The 17,979-nt window shown below is 42.8% G+C and overlaps 1 protein-coding gene across 3 annotated transcripts in view; it reads left to right on the top strand.

The window, feature by feature from the left end:
- Positions 1–17,979, top strand: part of PLS3 (plastin 3) — a 163,901-nt gene that overhangs the window by 72,286 nt on the left and 73,636 nt on the right. For 2 of the 3 annotated variants that reach the window (XM_033945394.1, XM_033945396.1), the window contains exons 2-3: positions 13,854–13,946; positions 16,706–16,794. In XM_033945394.1, coding sequence (XP_033801285.1) covers positions 16,728–16,794 — 67 coding nt within the window. In that variant the 5' untranslated portion in view covers positions 13,854–13,946; positions 16,706–16,727. Of the gene's footprint in view, positions 1–1,260; positions 1,329–13,853; positions 13,947–16,705; positions 16,795–17,979 lie in introns of those variants that run through there. The other variant, XM_033945395.1, reaches the window with a different exon arrangement.

The following is a 17,979-nucleotide window of genomic DNA, read 5'->3' as shown; positions in this document are numbered from 1 at the left end:
GAACTTTTTCTGATTTTTTTCTGGAAAAGTTCTGTTTTCTCTATAATGTGGGAGGTTGCACCCCCCCCCACACGGCAGCGTGAACAGTATGCAGTAAAGGGGGGGGGGGTTCACACACCCCGTCGGAGCTCTTTAAAACTAAGTTTTCCCACGGCGTGCTTGTGTCTTGCGCCGAATTGTCAGCGCTCGATTGTCGGTGCGCTGGTGTCTGGCGCGCAATTGTCCTGTCACCATATGTAACATTTTATAATAAAAAAACTTTTTATCAAAATTTATTCTAAAAGTAAAACATCCTGTAAAAATGGGTTAATCAAATTTATCTGTGAAATAAGAAATTTAAGCATTATATTTGCATGACATTCAATTTAACTCTATTAGGAGTTAGTCTGACGCCAACTCCAGTAACCTAAAAATTGCTTCTGATTCCACAGCCCTGGGAGGGGATATGGACTTTTCATTTGACCTCACCTTTAAACTTCACACTATTTTACACTTATTTCTATTTAACTTCAGGTGTTTCCTGTTTGGTTATTTTTTCTGAAGATTATATATAATATACAGTATTTAACATGTTATCAGTATTGTGTTCTTGTAGCTTGATTTGAAACTAAAAAGCAGATGGTGGAAGGGAAGCAAGCTAAGACCAGGGGGATGCTGAGATCCAAAAACTGGAATTTGGCCTTGAGTTAAAAAAAAAAAATTGAAGAGGCCATAGCTGCCGGCTTTGTGCTGAGGTTTTTTAAAATGATTTCTTATGGAAAGCTCCTCACCAAAGCATATCATTTGAATTTTACTTAAATTTGAAATTAATGAGTATATGCAATATTTTATTCCCCCTCCCACCACACAGAATAAATCTATAAGAGCATTTTAGTACTTGGGATTTAAAAAAAAAAAAAAAGTTTGGATGAAGTTATTTTCTGATAAAATTCCAATAAAAATAAGTAAAGCCAAACAAAAACTGTTTTTGCCACTGATTATTATTTCCAGTACTTATAAGAGGGCATGATGGCAGCTGATAAAGCTGGTATGCTGAGGGATAGAGGGGGCAGGCTCACAGGCGCTGGTTTGGTAAATAATGTGTGTTTATAATAGTCGTCAGAATAGGGCAGGGAAGGTTTTTGAAGCGAGAGCTGAAGCGGAGATGTGTCCACATGTTCTCATTAGCTGGCAGAAAGTGTTGTGACTTGCTGAGCAGAATTTCAGAAGAGTGGAATGCTGGATTTCCAGATTTGATCTTCAGAGTTGGGTGGGGCCTGGGAGAAGCTTCTACTGGCGCAGAAGATGCAGAAGGGACAGGTTTACTTTCTTTCTGGCTGAGGAGGGGGGTAAGATAATTGCCTTTGTCACTTTGGTTTTGCAATAGTGTCCTCTAGATAGGAAATGCTTGTGGCTTGGAATGTGTACAGACTCAAAGCCTTTCTTCTTAAAAAAACAAACAAAACCTTTTTACTCATGACCAGCCACAGCCTTCTAAAAGTAATAGTAAAACATAGCTATAAGTTAGCTTGAAACAAATTTATGGGTGGGTTTGTGTGTGTTCATAATTTACTTAGATTAAATTTGGTTTAAATTATTTTTGGACATGGTAAAGTGGGAAGCACAGTGCTTGACAAGCTCTTGAATTGCTTTACAGATCTGAAAATGATTTGCATTCTTTCTTAGCATAAAACATAAATCTGTGACTGATGCCAGTGACGGAGAGAGACAGACTGTGCAGCATCTGAGCATTTGCAGTTACTTGAAGGGCTTTCTGACAAATGCTGTTCAGCCAAGTCAACGTCTGGTGCACTGGAGTTAAGGCTGTGCTGTGTGTGATATTAGAACACTTATTTTGCCATTCAACATACTGTACATATTGATAAAGCTGGAAGACATGCAGTCTGTTTTAATACTGGTTTGACTTACCGTCTACCACTAAGGGTGTGGTAGATGTATGCGGAAGTCGCCTCTGCTGCAAACTTTTAGGAGTTTGTCTATGGGAAAAGTGTCTCCAAATGAGTTAGCTCTGTGACTACTGTGATAGGAATGAACCTCGCTCCTAAGGCAGGGCATGTGGTGGGTGTATGATATCGATCTCAAATTTACTGCCAACACTCATGGAAAATTTATATGATCATGTACCACTTCCTCCCCACTCTCTTGAAAAAAAGTCTTGTATAGCTCTGGCATTTTGGATTATGCCTATTTTTATGCCCTGGGAATGGGGTGTAAAAAATTTCTGAGGGCACAGATACCAAACCAGGGTGAAAATCTTTATAAAGCTTTTAAAACTTTCAAAGGTTTGTTCTTCTAGCCTTTCCTCCTTGTTTCCTTCTACGATCTCCTAATCTCTTCTCTGTAGCTGCTGAAGGTGGAAGCTTCATGCCCACCTGGTCTTGGTTCCTCACCAGGCTGTGATGGCTTCTCAACCGCTCCCTGGCCATAGTGGCTCTTCTGTTGCACAGGCAGGATCGCTACATATCCGGGCACCTGGGAATTTTCTCTGTCTGGCTTGGGTGTGTTCTGAGTTGCTGTGGGGCTTTCCTAGTTAGAGCTGGTTTAATATACTTCCTCCATCGGTATTGAATACACGGAGTTCAGTGGGAGCACCTTAAAAGTTTGTCAGTTTTATGATTTTATTATTTTGTGAACTACAATTTATATTTTGGAAAGGTGGTACCAAATACGTAGAGCTTCTGCTACCTTCACCCTTAGAGACTAGAATCTATCTAGACTAAAGAGAAACACAATGGTTATGAGGTCTCCATCGAAAGCCACATGAGGACCTGAAGTGTAAACATGTATATCTTAGAGGAGAAGGGGGAAAAAAGGGAGGTAAGAGACTTTTTAGATACTTAAAAATAATTACTGAACAAACAAGCCTCTCCCAGATGAGAAGCGCTAGGTCTAGAGAATAAGATATGAAGCTATAGAGAGGTAGCAACATTGGAAAAAAAAAAATTTTCATCCAAAGGGTAGTGGATAGTTGGAATACCCTTCCAGAAGAGTTGGTGAATGCCAAAAGGGTAGTGGAATTTAATAAAAAAGAAAAAGGTAGGATATATTCAGTGAAGAAGATCTAAACAAAAATCAAGCATGGAACATTTCAGCTGTATGACATTTTTATGTTTCTAAGAAATCATGCAGAATTTAATCTGCAACTATATCAGAACACCACGCTAACAATGCAAGCGCATGCCGGGAAGGGGTGGGGGTGGGTGGGAGAGTAACTTGTATTTATCTTATTTATTCAATTTTTCTAAACCGTTTGCCCAGGGGAGCTCGGGACAGTTTACATGAATTTATTCAGGTAATGAACCATTATTCTTTGTTCCTTCGGGTTCACAATCTTTCTAATGTACCTGGAGCAATGGGGGGGATTTAAGTGACTTGCCCAGGGGTCACAAGGTGCAGCATAGGTTTGAATCAAAACATAGAAACATGATAGCAGATAAATGCCAAATGGTCCATCTAGTCTGCCCATCCGCAGTAACCGTTATCTTTTTCTCTCTCTGAGATCCCATGTGCCTATCCTTTACCTTTTTGAATTCTGACACCACTTCTGGGAGACTGTTCCATGCATCTACCACCCTTTCTGTAAAAAAGTATTTCCTTTGATTACTGTGGAGCCTATCGCTTCTTAACTTCATCCTATGCCCTCTCATTGCAGTTTTTTCTTTCAAATGAAAGAGACTCGACTCGTGCGCATTTATGCCATATAGGTATTTAAACGTTTCTATCATATCTCCCTTCTCCCGCCTTTCCGCTAAAGCAGTGCATCTCAAACTGTGTTCCGCGATACACTAATATGCCTCCTGACATTTCAGGTGTGCCGCGGCACACTGGGGAGGAGGATAGGCACCGGCTGACTGACTACAGAACATGCCTCTTGCGGTGAAAGGCACGGCCTGTAGGCAATCAGCCAGCGCCTCTCCTCCAGCCCTCTTCCCTGCTGGCACCTCTCACTGGCGTCTTGGGGCCTGTCGGAAGGGCCTTCACGCATGCTCGGACGTTGACATGTCATGCATGCGCATGACATCATGGTAACGCCCGTGCACTTCCGTGTGCCTCGAGCTACAGTCACTACTTTTATTGTGCCGCTGCTCGAGAAAGTTTGCAGGACACTGCTCTAAAGTATACATATTGAGATCTTTAAGTCTGTCCTTATACGCCTTATGACAAAGACTACGCACCATTTTAGTAGCCTTCCTCTGGACCGACTCCATCCTTTTTATATCTTTTTGAAAATGCAGTCTCCAGAATTGTACACAATATTCTAAATGAGGTCTCGCCAGAGTCTTATACAGGGTCATCAATATCTCCTTGCTGGACAGATTTGATGGGCTATGCTGGTCTCTCACTGCGTGAATGTGAATCGGTGAGGGCTGCTGAGGATTGTCAGAGCTTATAGTCTGCATCCCTCTGCTAAACCTACAATATCCAAGCAAGAATGTAATGATTTAAATAATGAAAGGCTATATTTTACCTGCAAGGAAAATAGCCTCCACATGCATGGACCACAGCTAATGAAAACTGAAACTGAAAGCCGTGGTGCTTCTATAGTAGTTAACTTTTATGCCACACTTACATAAGAATTGCCGCTGCTGGGTCAGACCAGTGCTCTAAATGAGTCCAGCCTCACCTGCGTAAGTTCCAGTTTAGCAGGAACTTGTCCAACTTTGTCTTGAATCCCTGGACGGTGTTTTCACCTATAACAGACTCCGGAAGAGCGTTCCAGTTATCTACCACTCTCTGGGCGAGGAAGAACTTCCTTACGTTTGTACGGAATCTATCCCCTTTTAACTTTAGAGAGTGCTCTCTCGTTCTCCCTACCTTGGAGAGGGTGAACAATCTGTCTTTATCTACCAAGTCTATTCCCTTCAGTATTTTGAATGTTTCGATCATGTTCCCTCTCATTCTCCTCTTTTCAAGGGAGAAGAGGCCCAGTTTCTCCAATCTTTCACTGTACGGCAACTCCTGCAGCCCCTTAACCATTTTAGTCGCTCTTCTCTGGACCCTTTTGAGTAGTACTGTGTCCTTCTTCATGTATGGCGACTAGTGCTGGACGCAGTACTCAGGTGAAGACGCACCATGGCCCGGTACAGCAGCATGATAACCTTCTCCGATCTGTTCTTGAACCCCTTCTTTATTATTCCTAGCATTCTGTTTGCCCTTTTCGCCGCCGCTGCACATTGCACAGACGGCTTCATCGACTTGTCAATCAGAACTCCCAAGTCTCTTTCTTGGGAGGTCAATCCAAGTATCGCCCTGGACATCCTGCATTCGTGCATGAGATTTTTGTTACCGACATGCATCGCTTTACACTTATCCACGTTGAACCTCATTTGTCATGTTGATGCCCATTTTTCGAGCTTGATTATGTCACGTTGCAGATCTTCGCAATCCCCCTCTGAATAACTTTGTATCGTCTGCAAATTTAATCACCTCACTCGTCGTACCAATGTCCAGATCGTTTATAAAGATGTGGGTGGAAAAAAAGTGTGTCTTACGGAGCGAAAAATACAGTACTCTGACCTTCTAAAGTCTAGCATACATTCTTAACAGCACAACAAATATGTTTACAAAGTGTCTTGTAAGGATCCATTATTTTTCTTTTTATCGGGTCACTTCTGTAGTGCCATGGAGTCCTCCCCCATTCGATTTTATCATAAATTTCAGTCCAAAAATAGATTTCTTGTACCATAGCGAGCTATCTCTTTACTGTCTGCAATGTATAATTAGATTTATCCAAAGAGGCTGTTATCCCCGGTTACTGTTGCAAAACCATAATTTCTATTCCAGTCAGCTGCAATGTTGAACTCGGCCAAAAGTGAAAATAAATGTTTTCTGAATAAAAGGTGACTCCATTTCGCCAAAAATGCTGTAGAATTTCTGTGCAATTCATTAGAAAGAGCAAAATGTACAGTCTATTTTTAAACTTATTGTTTGTAAAAGCAAAAGCATATAATACCCATATTTGTTCCCCATAGTGGAGCTGCAGTTTTCATGGGTATGATTGCACTTTTCATACATGTATTTACAGCTGAATTAGGAGGTATGTCTCCCAAACTTTTATAACTCTGGCACACTAAACGGCGCAAATGTTTTTTCGGCACATTATAATTGAAATTATAAAATTGCAAAAGCAACAACAAATTAAATTTGAGAATTAAACTAACCCTCTCTTTTACTATTGCGTAGTGTGGGTTTTAGCGCCGGCAGCGGCGGTAACTGCTCCGGCGCTCATAGGAATTCTATGAGCGTCAGAGCAGTTACCCCGCTGCCAGCGTTAAAGCCCTTGCTATGCGTTAATAAAAGAGGGGGTAAATTAGATAAAATGGCTAATCAATTGGATGAGCTTGTTTTTTGAGTGCAAATTAACTCAAACCTTGGCTCGATAGTCCACAAGCAAACATGCATTTCATCATCCATAATCTGCAGTCGTCCTTTTTATTTTTTTTTTTTCGATTTAATTTCTGTCAGAGCTGAAAATCCAAATTCACAAAGATAAGATCCAAACAGCAACAAAGCCTTGATTGCTTTGTTGCTCAAGCTGAGATAACTACTGCATAAAAAATAAAACTAAAATTACCGTATTTTTCACTCTATAAGACGCACCTGACCATAAGACATACCTAGCTATAGAGGAGGAAAAGTCAAGAAAAAAAAATTCTGATCCAAATGGTGTACCCTGTTCCCCCACTGGTGATGGTGAAGTGGTAGGCCAGGACAGGGCAGGGCAGGCAGGCCCCCTCCCCCCCCCCCCCCCCGAGGCAGGCAGGATGGATCCCCCAGTACTATTTTTTTAATCCTGGCGGCTGCCTCCTGTCTTGATGTCTTCTGGCAGCGACAGAGTGGTGCACAATGCAGGTGCAAGCTTTTGGCACACCTGCCTTGTCCTGCGTCGCTCACTGAATGGTTGCCGTCAGTTCTCATGGGACTCGCGAGAACTGACAGCAGCCATGTAGTGAGTGGCGCTAGACCAGGCAAGTGCAAAAAAAAAGCTCGTGCTTGCCTTGTGCGCCGCTCTGCCGCAGCCGGAAGACATCAGGACATGAGGCAGCCGCCGGGATTAAAAAAAGCTACCCGGGGAGGTGGGGGGGAGCTGTATTCACTCCATAAGAAGCACTCATTTCCACCCACTTTTTGGGGGGGGAAAAATGCATCTTACGGAGCAAAAAATATGGTACTTGCTGTTTTCAGGGACCAATCATATCAAAGAATGACGCTTATCTGGGCGGTTGTATCCGTGTGCATACAGCTGTGCATAACATTGACAGACTCTTGCTTACGCAATGTACATCATCTATCGATCCTAGTATATACTTATGAAGGGTGTTGTTAAAAAATAAACTAAAATTCTGGACTCTATCATGGCTCACCTGGAATCTCTTCATGGCACACCACTGTGCCTCGGCACAGTTTGAGAGACACTGCTTTAATGAATCGTGCAACTAGAATTTCAAAAATCCTAAGTGTGAAGCACATTACTGTCTCCTGGGTAGCCAGCAGATGAGAAACCCCTGCAACATTTAATTGCTCTGCTCCCAATGGTTTTAGAAAATTGCCCACCCAAATACTACAGTGTGTCTTCAGCTCTTGGTAAATAGAGGAAACTGAAAACCAATCTCAAGTAGCATTCTGAGGGGTTGATAAGTGAGGTATTTATTTACTTTGCCTGTTGGAAGAAGAGAGGTTGGTATAAGACACTAGAAAACATTCTCCCTCCCTTCACCACAGTTACATAATCTTAAATTCTTCCATGCTCAAATGTACAAATGACAAATCCAGAAAGCTTTTGTTTTTCTTTAATTACAGGTCGGACTAATGATATAGCATGCTAACCTGTTCCTTGTGAGATTGTAGGCTCAGTTAATGAAAAATGAGAAGACTTCTGCATTTCACAAGAATTATAAGAGATCTATCAATTTTAAGAAACAGCTGTTTTGTGCATTAGAAACAGCTGAATTGTTAAACATTGTGGGAGGGATTTGGCATCACTGAGGTAGCATATTTGTAGGTGTGTTAGATCTCTCCATTTCCAGGCTCCTTCCTTAGGCGTCTGAGCCAATCAGGGCCTTAGGCCCATCCCTGTGCATCACATGATGCACCAGGGAGGGAAAGGCCCGCCATTTTGATCTGACGGGCCTACAAGTGGGACAGACTAAGCTTTCCTCCCCCTCTAACTTCTCTAAAAAGGTACAGGGGAGGGGGTTTGGCAGGTGGGGGTGGGATTTCAGGGGAACTCTGGTGTGGAAGGGGGATGGTAGGGGATGTTTGGGGGCGCCTGGTGCAGAAGTAGGGGTGGACCTTTGATAGCAGGAGGGAGTTGGCATCTCTCCTGCTGTTTTGCTGTTATGGGGGTGGGAAGGTCTGTATGGCAGGAGGGAGGGAGCATCCTTCCTGCCATTTTTGTCTCATGCGGGGTGGGGGAGATGGCAAGAGGGAATTGCCATCCCTCCTTTTGATTTTCACTGGCTTGGGGGAGGGGGGAAGGAATTCCCATTGCTGCTTTCATCAGGGCTCATTTGGTAGGGCTGTCATCGGTAAGGTGGGGGCTTTTTTTTTTTTTTTTTTAATGGGGCATATATTGCACAGCATCTGTACCTATTTAAAAAAAAAAAAAAAAAGGGATAAAAAGGTTTCCTGCCCCAAACAGCTGCTGCTCGGTGCTAAGCGGCTTCCTGAATGGCTGCAGCGAGTCTCGCGAGAATTCATGGGAGCCATTCAGGAAGCTGCTCAGTGCCGAGCAGCAGAGCAGGAAGCGTGCTCCTGCTCGGTACGGCTGTACTGCCAGAACTTGCAACTCGGCAGCGGGGCAGGAGTACAGAAAACTCACTCCTGCCTGCTACACCTCTGGACCACCAGGGATTCCAGGTACATGGGTCATACAGAAGGCATGGTGGCATGTAGGATATTGGCAGAGAGGAGGTACAACGGATAGGGCAGGGAGGAGCGACAGGTTGCAGAGCCTGGGGGGGGGGGGCAGGGTGGAGAGCCTGGCAGGGTAGGGAGGGAAGGGGGCTGGATTCAGAACCTGACAGGGCAGGACACTTGAATATTAAGCCACCCGTCTTATATTCGAGTCAACCATTTTTCCTCCTTTTTTTTTTTGGGGAGGGGAGAAATGGGGGTCTTGACATATTCAAGTATATACGGTGATTGCCTTGGGTTGAAAATTGATCTAAATCCTGTACCTTGTACCTCTTCCCCCCCTCCCTCCTTGCTTGATTTTCATAGCTCTACAAATAATCCATGTAAAATTACACGGAGCCCTTTTCCAAATTCTGGAGTAATGTAGACAGGATTTACAAATTCATCTTTGTATGGCAAAATCTAATAGGTCTTTTGTCGTCTTGTTTTACATGGCATCAAAAAGACTGCAAAACCTATATATAACAGTTTCAGTACTGGTAAACAGTAGTGACTGTGGGCTTCAGTGGATCCCGTCTAGTTAAAGACTATGTGAATGTGGTTAAGTGAGGCAAAAGCAGAAATTCTGAATCTTGCTAAAAGTTGCAAGTTGAGAGACAGCTTGATCTTAACGATGTTTCATTTATTTACACAGGGGAGCTGAAGGGCTTCCATGAGGCTAGTCTATGAAGTGAATAATTTTCATTAGTGAAGTGGTTTCGTTCAGCCTATAAATGAGGGCGTTTTCCCAATCTTATTTCCTCTTTCCTAGACGGCTACTAATTTTAGTGTGTTTGCCTGCTGGCGACGTGACGGGTTTGCTTTTCAGTCTCCTAGCTTTGTTAGTTCTGAAGCCAGTTGCTCAGACAATGCAGATTTACAGAATTTTGTTTATGATCAAATTTTGGGTGGAATGAGATGGCTTGATAATACAGCTTAATGTTTACATATTCTTGCCATGATGGCTAAGTGAAGATGACACCCTGGCTAAGACAAGGCGATAAATGGGATAGACGTGGGCAATGCCTGTGAGCACAGAGATTTCAAGTGCCGATTGCAGGCCCAGGGGCTTTGGCTGAGCAGACTTGCCACAAGAATAGCAGTGTGTATGAAAGACAGTGGGCCTGATCCAGCACACCGCTGGGAAAGATAAGTGTTTATCATAACAGTATTAGTAACATTATATACTGGCGCACAATCCGGACGCAGTCCAATTACATTGGCGGGAAGTGATTTTATGGTCGCTCCCGACACAGCTGTTCTTTTGGAGTTTAAAGTAGGGCTCCCAGCGCATGTGGATGGAAATTTATTGGCACATTTGAAAAGTATTTATTATTGAAAAAATATTTCTTACTGAAGGTAGGAATACTTGGAGGAGGGGTTTTTTATGCCGATGAGATAACTCTAAGAGTAGCTGGAATGCTTATAAAATTTGCAGCAGGCACAAGTCTGAGGCTTTTTCTCCCCCTTTATAAGATTCCTGAAGCTTCCTGAAGCTTCCCGAAGATTCCTATGGCTTTTTGAGTTAAATCCACAGTGCATTGTTGAGCCTTAGGAAGAGATTTAAAATTATGCTATTATAAAGGAGTAAAAAGTGAATTTTTATTTTTTTTTAGAACAGGATTTGCACTAAGGATATTTTGAGTTTTTTGTATGTGTCTAAGACCCCAATGCACAAAAAGTTTCCTTGCAAATAAGACTGGTTCTAGTGCAATGTGTCTAGTGGTCCTGAACGCTAGGGTCTTGTATCTGAACTAGCAAGTTGCTTGTAGAAAACTGTTAATCGTGTTTTCCAACTCCACCTCCTTCCCAGGGAGCTACTTCTGCCCCCTCAGTTTGTTTTCTCCAAGCAAGTTGCTTAGAAGTATTTTTAATCTATTCTACGGCTTTATTATTTTTGGGTATTTTTGCTCAGTGTTCTTTGGAGGCTCAGTGCCCGGAGGTTCCCACTTTGTGGGACCTCTGGGAGAAGCCACAGACTTGCACGACGGAAGTCTGCTGCTAGCAGGATGAGTCCCTTGGGGATACCTAGCTAGTCAGTCTTCTGGAATTTTTTTAGAGCTCAGGGGCCATCCCCTGCTTAGCTGTTTGTACCTTCAGGAAGAGTCAGCTAGAATCGACTCCATGCCTGGAGCACTTGGGAATCTTGTTTGACAGTGCCTCGGGCCAAGTTTTTTTCCAGAGCTATGCAGACTGAAGCTCCACAACCATACTTTTTTTTCAAGATTGACAGAAGGGATGCTCACTCTCTCCTGCCTCAGCCACCACTGCCTGGGTCCTCCCACACCACCCAATCCCTCCTTACCCTCTAATAAAGACTGGCAGGAGGGATGCTCAATCCCTCCTACCGGCAGGTCCGCCTCTTCAAAATGGTGGGCTTTCTCAGTGCTTCCTGGGATGTTCTGGGAGGGACCTAAGGCCCTGATTGGCTCAGGCACCTAAGTCTCTCCAGGATGCACTGGGAAGGGGAAGGCTCATCATTTTGAAGAGACGGGTGCGCTGGCAGGAGGGAGTGGGCATCCCTCCTGCCTGTCTCCATTAGAATGTATGGGGAGGGGAGGGAGGGGTCATGTGGTAAGGGAAGATTCAGGCAGCAGTGGCCAAGGCAGGAGAGTGGGCATCCCTCCTGTCATTCCTGCGGGGGGGGGGGGGGGGGGGGGGTCCTGGCGTGACTGACCTGTTTTTAAAAAAATGGACACAGATGATGTTTGACATGAACATCTGTGCCCATTTCTTTTTTAAAAAGCTGCTCTTTCTGTCCCAAACAGCTGAACAGTAGGGGACGCGGAGTTACTGTGGCTCAGTTGATCAGTGTAGGGGAGCGAGAGCAGCTTGGCAGGAGGGAGGAGCTGTGCCTAGCGATTTGTTTTGGGGTTTTTTTTCTGAGCAAGCTCCAGGCACAGTTCTTAAAGCATGTCAGAGCCATATGACATAACAAAGACACCCAAGTCCCAAGGTACAGAGCAAATTACAACTTGCTGTTTTATTCTCTACAAGCACAGGCATTTCTATCAGGCATGTCCTCTCTTGAGTGCCTTAGTCTATTTTGTCCTCGTGCTTGTGCATATGCTGTGTTAATAGGGATTGTGGTCACACATAACTAGTGGTGCCTAAGTATAGAACTAGAGCCTATAGGTGGGGGTGCTGAAAAGTTCTCAGCCCAACCAACCAGCTTCCTAAATTCTGAGCGTTATTTTGTCATTGTAGCTGAAAAGAGTGTTATCTTATTAAGCACCAGTTTGCAGAAACAAAATTCTCTGTTTTGACATTGTTTCAGATCATTGATTGAACCATATCCACATCATTCTCTTCTTGGTTGAGCTGAGAACTTTTCGGTACCCCCTGGTAATGTGAAGAGTTTCTCTGGTAACCAGAGCTGAGATTGATGTCATAATGCCTCATTCCACCAATAAGAGCCAACCTCAGTGATGTCACAATGACTTGATTGTCCTATAGTTGACTCACTTTTATTACACATGAGGGGGTGCTGAAAAGTTCTCAGCCCAACCAACCAACTTCCTAAATTCTGAGCGTTATTTTGTCATTGTAGCTGAAAAGTGTTATCTTATTTCATTAAGCGCCAGAAACAAAATTCTCTGTTTTGACATTGTTTCAGATCATTGATTGAACCATATCCACGTCATTCTCTTCTTGGTTGGGCTGAGAACTTTTCAGCACCCCCGCGTAAATACACTCTCCCTCATTAGATATCTATCCTATTTAACTCTTTTTTTTTTTTTTTTCCCTTTGTCTTTCTGGTTCATTTTGTTCTATGCAAGCCGGCTTACTTACCTAAGGAGTGCTTAGACAGTGCTACACTAAGCCGATAATAACAGTGCCAGGCATGCAGGTGTTTTTCCTCCTCTTCCTGTTCTAGAGCTGAGCATCATTAGCACTGTTTGCATAGCCTACCAGCCCTGGGAGTGCACAGATTCTAGTGGCTGATGCTCCCCTTCCTGTTATCGCATCATCGTGTTCCAAAGATGGCTGCTTTGCAGAACCATAATGCTGCCGAAAGCAGTTTTGACAGAAAATGCCATCTAACCTTTAGCATGAATAATTTGATATCGACATATCTGGGCTGTAAATGGTCACTAGGAATGTTTCTGCCTAAGCTGCTTAAGAGAAGGAAATGGTATTTAAAAAGCAAACCTGGTGTGACTTCATCCTCTTTTCCATACCTTTGTAAAAGGTGAGAGGCTCAAACAAAACTAGGGGGGGAGGGGGGTAGGGCTTTGAAAGGAGTCTAATTTCTTCTCGATGTATAGTCATAGAACAAGAAACGACTACCATAGTGCACCATTCACGTTTTTATTCTTTAACTGTTGCAGGGTACGTGTATTTTTCTTGTTTTTGCTCTTTTCAACTCTGAGAAATTTTAGAAGGAATTAATACAAAAGGGGTTGAGAATGTCCGGAACCAAAAGAACCCTCTGTAGCACAATCTATCCACTGATTAAAATATAAGGATTATGGAGTTCCAAGAGGACTTTTAAGAAGTTACAGCAATTACACTAGCGTGTTTTTTGTTTATTTTCTTGAATTTTTTCACGCTTTTTGATTTTTGAAGTTATTTTCCTCCTGTGTAATTTTGGCATAAGAATACTAAGGCTGGCTTTGAGCTTGGTTGCACTTAGGGCAGAGGTGTCAAAGTCCCTCCTCGAGGGCCGCAATCCAGTCGGGTTTTCAGGATTTCCCCAATGAATATGCATGGGATCTATTTGCATGCACTGCTTTCATTGTATGCTAGTAGATCTCATGCATATTCATTGGGGGAAAACCTGACTGGATTGCGGCCCTCGAGGAGGGACTTTGACACCCCTGACTTGCTTGTTGAATGACCAGCTGACAGCCTTTTTAATAAACACATATGAGTTGAGAAATAAAAAGTGCTCCATTTGTATGTAATCGGAGGAAAATCAGTGCTGATGGTACTAATTGTGTCTTATTCTTTTAAAGGTGACTTCGAAAAGCAGCTTGCAGTAAATCATACTATTTCTGAGCTCTGCCTAGTGCTGTGTCCTGAAAGAAAAACAAGCTTACATCTCAGAGGTAAGAGTGGTGGTTTTTTGTTTGGTTTTTTAAGTCACAAGACAACTGTACAAGCAGGTGGTAACATTTGATGGGAACGATCATGGGTGGGTCAGAGAAAGTCTAGGTTTTTTTGAGCATGAACAGGTTCGCCATGCAGTTGCTACTTCAGTGAGCCCCCTCAGTCTGGTTTTGTCCTGGCTTTTGTGCGGACATAGTTTTTAGTAGAGAATAACACGGAGACAATTATGTCCCTGTCCCCGCAGGAACTCAATTTCCCTGTTCCGTCCCTACAAGTTTTGTCTCTGCCCCTGCAGGGACAAACACTTATGATTTTAAAGCGTTTGAGGCTTGTGCAGATGAGGACAGAGCTTGTAGGAATGGGGCATGGACAGAAAACAAACTCACTGGGATGGGAAAATGAGTTCCCGCGGGGACGGGGAAAAATTTGTCCCCGTGTCATTCTCTAGTTTTTGGCTCTCTAGGAATTTTTTTTCTTGCTGTATACGATATTTTCACCTCTTGCTCTCACAAATTGGATTTGACCGAGACTGAACTACTTTTTCAGCATACCAGAGGTTTCAAAAAAAATGTTGCCCTGAGTCAAAGATATCCATCAAGATACCCTTCAGAAATATTACTGCTGCTTGGGACAGGACCATAATGCCACTGCATTAAAAAGGATGAGGTGCTGTAAGAACTAAAAAGATGAAAAATCTTCAGTTCTTACCATTTGACTCTCTGCCACCTAAATTGCCTAATGAGGATGAGAAAGGTGGCTCTGTTTTCTTTACAGCACCTATGGGCAGAAAGCACAAATGCCATTCAGCCTTGAGGCAGTGGTTCCTCTGAGGTTGTCTTGTAGGTAATGACTTGCTTTTTGAAAGGAGGGTTAGATCCAGAATACAGAAGGGCTCTGTGTAGAGGTCAATGGTGCAGATGGCAGCGACACCAGAATGTGGCATTGGGAAACTCGGGTGCATCTAGGGCAGAAAATCATCACCGGTAACTCTGTTCAGAACAACTTTGATAACACCAGGGAAAATCGGCGCAGAATGATTTTGCGCAAAAACTGTACGCAGAACGTAAGCTGCTCTCATTCAGCTCCCGAAGATGTATGCGTGTGTTCCAGAGGCAAATGGCCCCCTCCCCTGGGATCTCATCAAGGAATTCAGCACCTCAATTCTGTGCTCTTCAAAATGGAATTAAGGGTGCACACGTCAAAGAACTTATAAAAACACTTTTTTTTTATTGTACTGTTATGCCAGACCATGTTAGGATACAGAGAATCAGTGGAAATAGTGCTTGGAGGTCTTTGGAATAACAGAATGTTCACCAGCCCAAGTTTTCCAGTTTGCCTGAGGAAAAGCCATCACTTTCATCACTGGACTTCAGCTTGGCATTATTATTGTACTCTTTCCATTTTATGAATTATTTTTAATTTCATTCATTGTTTTGCCCCTTGTTTTGTTTTTATTTTATTATTTAAATTTCCCCAGAATTCTATTGTTTAACAGTTCCTCCCTTCTGCATCTATCCCTATCTCTCCTCTTTTCAACCTTCCAAAGTCCTTTCGATCAATGTAGTCTTGTTAGAATGTTTATATTCTTATTTTTTCCTCTATCTCTATTTTACCTCTTTTATTCTACTAAATGTTTTTTTCCCAGGTACTTTAGTTAGATTGTGAGCCTTCGGGACAGTAAGGGAATTTCTAAGTACCTATCTTACTTATAATTTTATTGCACCCTAATGTATATTTTCTGTAAACCGCTTAGAACCTAACGGATTAGCGGTATATAAGAAATAAATTACATTACATTACATTACATTACTCCGCATAGAACTGCAGGATATGCGGAATATAAATTTTTAAAATAAATCAATCAATCCAGAGAAAAGGTCTACCAAGAGATTCAGGGATTTTCAGCCTAGTCCTTGGGCACATCCAGCCTATTGAATTCAGTGGAGATATCCCGACAACCCCAACTTTCTGGGCGTGCCCTGAGGATGGGAGATACCGAAGGTCCATCAAGCTCAATATCCTGTTACCAACAGTGACCAATCCTTGTCCTAAAAGAGTAAAACAGATTTTATGATACTTATCCCAGGAAAAAGCAGTAGATTTTCCCAAGTCCATCTTAAATGGTTTATGGCCTTTTCTTTTAGAAATTGTCCAATTTTTTAGAAAATGCAGCTAAGCTAACTGCTTCTGCCACGTTCTCTGCCAGCAAATTCCAGAGTTTGAAGAAATAGTTTGATTTGTTTTAAATTTACTACTTTAGTAGTTTTATTGGGTGCCACCTAGTTCTTGTATTTTTTTGGAAAGAGTACACAAGCAATTTACGTTTTTTCACGCTATTCACAATTTTATAGACCTCTGTCTTATCTCCCCCATCCCTTATCTTCTCTAAGCTGTAGGACCTCTTTAGCCTTTCTCATCCCAACTTGATCAGTTTTTCAGGACATCCATGATCAGTATGTTTAAGATAATTTGCATATGCTGGATTTCCATTGTATTCAAATTTCTCATGCCCTATTCATCATGGATATCCTGAAAACCTGACTTGGATGCTGGGTTACCAGGACATATTTTGAGATCAGATCGCCCGCTTTTCCAATAAGTTTTTCATTTTTTTCCCCCTAATAAAACTGAAACAAACCTCCATTTGAATTGTTATGCAATTATGTACATTATGCAGAGGTAAAGGAAGCACCACAGGTACTTGGGAAAAATTTAATTTATTTAATTTCTTAGTTTTTATTTATTTATTTTATTTCAGATACACTTCTCAGTTTCACAAGATGGCTAATACAACACAGATTTCCAAAGATGAGCTGGAGGAGCTCCGAGAGGCTTTTGCAAGAGTTGGTTAGTGAAATATATTTTTTAAATTTGATTTTATATCTCAGTTTAGGTTCATAGACAACCCCGCGAAAGACAAAGGCGCACGCCGACAACTGAGCGCAAGACGGAGGCGCGCGCCGAAGAAAATTACAGTTTTTAGGGGCTCCGACGGGGGGTTTTGTTGGGGAGCCCCCCCAGTTTACTTAATAGAGATCGCACCGGCGATATGGGGGGTTTGGGGGGTTGTAACCGTCCACATTTTACTGTAAACTTAACTTTTTCCCTAAAAACAGGGAAAAAGTGAAGTTTTCAGTAAAATGTGGGGGGTTACAACCCCCCCACAACGCCCCCACAACGCGGCGCGATCTCTATTAAGTAAACTTGGGGGGGGTTCTCCCCCCACGCCCCCCCGTCGGAGCCCTAAAAACAGTAATTTTCTGCGGTGCGCGCCTCCGCGCTGCGCTCAATTGTCTGCGCGTGCCTTTGTCCCGACGCGCTTTTGACCTGACACCCTCAGTTTATTGTACTGTGTATTGAAATGCTGTTTTGCAAGGTAGTCAGTCCTTCAGTAGTAGAAATGGGTAGCCTCATACTCGGAGGATGGCTTTGGAGAATTCTAACAAACCTTATTTTCATTACGTTAACACGTCACACTTTACCTACATTCAGATTGCTCATGCAGAAGACATTTCTACAACAGTGAAAAATGCCAAATAATTTTAGTAATTTGACTGCAGACATATGCTCAAGGCATTTGTAGTAAGACTTTGTATGTTTTATGAGGTGAGAGAGTTTTTCATAGCTATCTTACTGGAGAGAGTAAAAAGCTCCCCCCCCCCTTCCAGGCTATGCTACTTCACAGCATTTCCAGGTATGGGTGTGACCTAGAGTGTAGAAGAATTGGGGCTAGATTCACGAAACTTAACGATCCTGTAACGATGATCGCAAAACCAGTTTTACAGGTTTTGTGCGGACCCTGACCCGATTCACTTAACAACTTCCCGATCAATCTCCAGTCCGATCCGATCCACCCATGCAAATGAGAGGAAATGGCATGCAAAAGTAGGAAGCGATTGATTCACTAACCAGAAGAAGAAACACTGATTGGGTTTGCTGATCTGAAAAGAAGCGACTGCAGAGGACCAGTCGCTTACTATCCTTGCCGACTCTCCTGCCCAGAAATATCAGTATCGAGGTTACAACCCCATA

Source organism: Geotrypetes seraphini, chromosome 5, assembly GCF_902459505.1.
Source record: "Geotrypetes seraphini chromosome 5, aGeoSer1.1, whole genome shotgun sequence".
In the NCBI taxonomy this organism is placed as follows: Eukaryota; Metazoa; Chordata; class Amphibia; order Gymnophiona; family Dermophiidae; genus Geotrypetes; species Geotrypetes seraphini.
The sequence above is the reverse complement of the archived record's forward strand: the minus strand, read 5'-3'. Positions and strand labels throughout refer to the sequence as shown.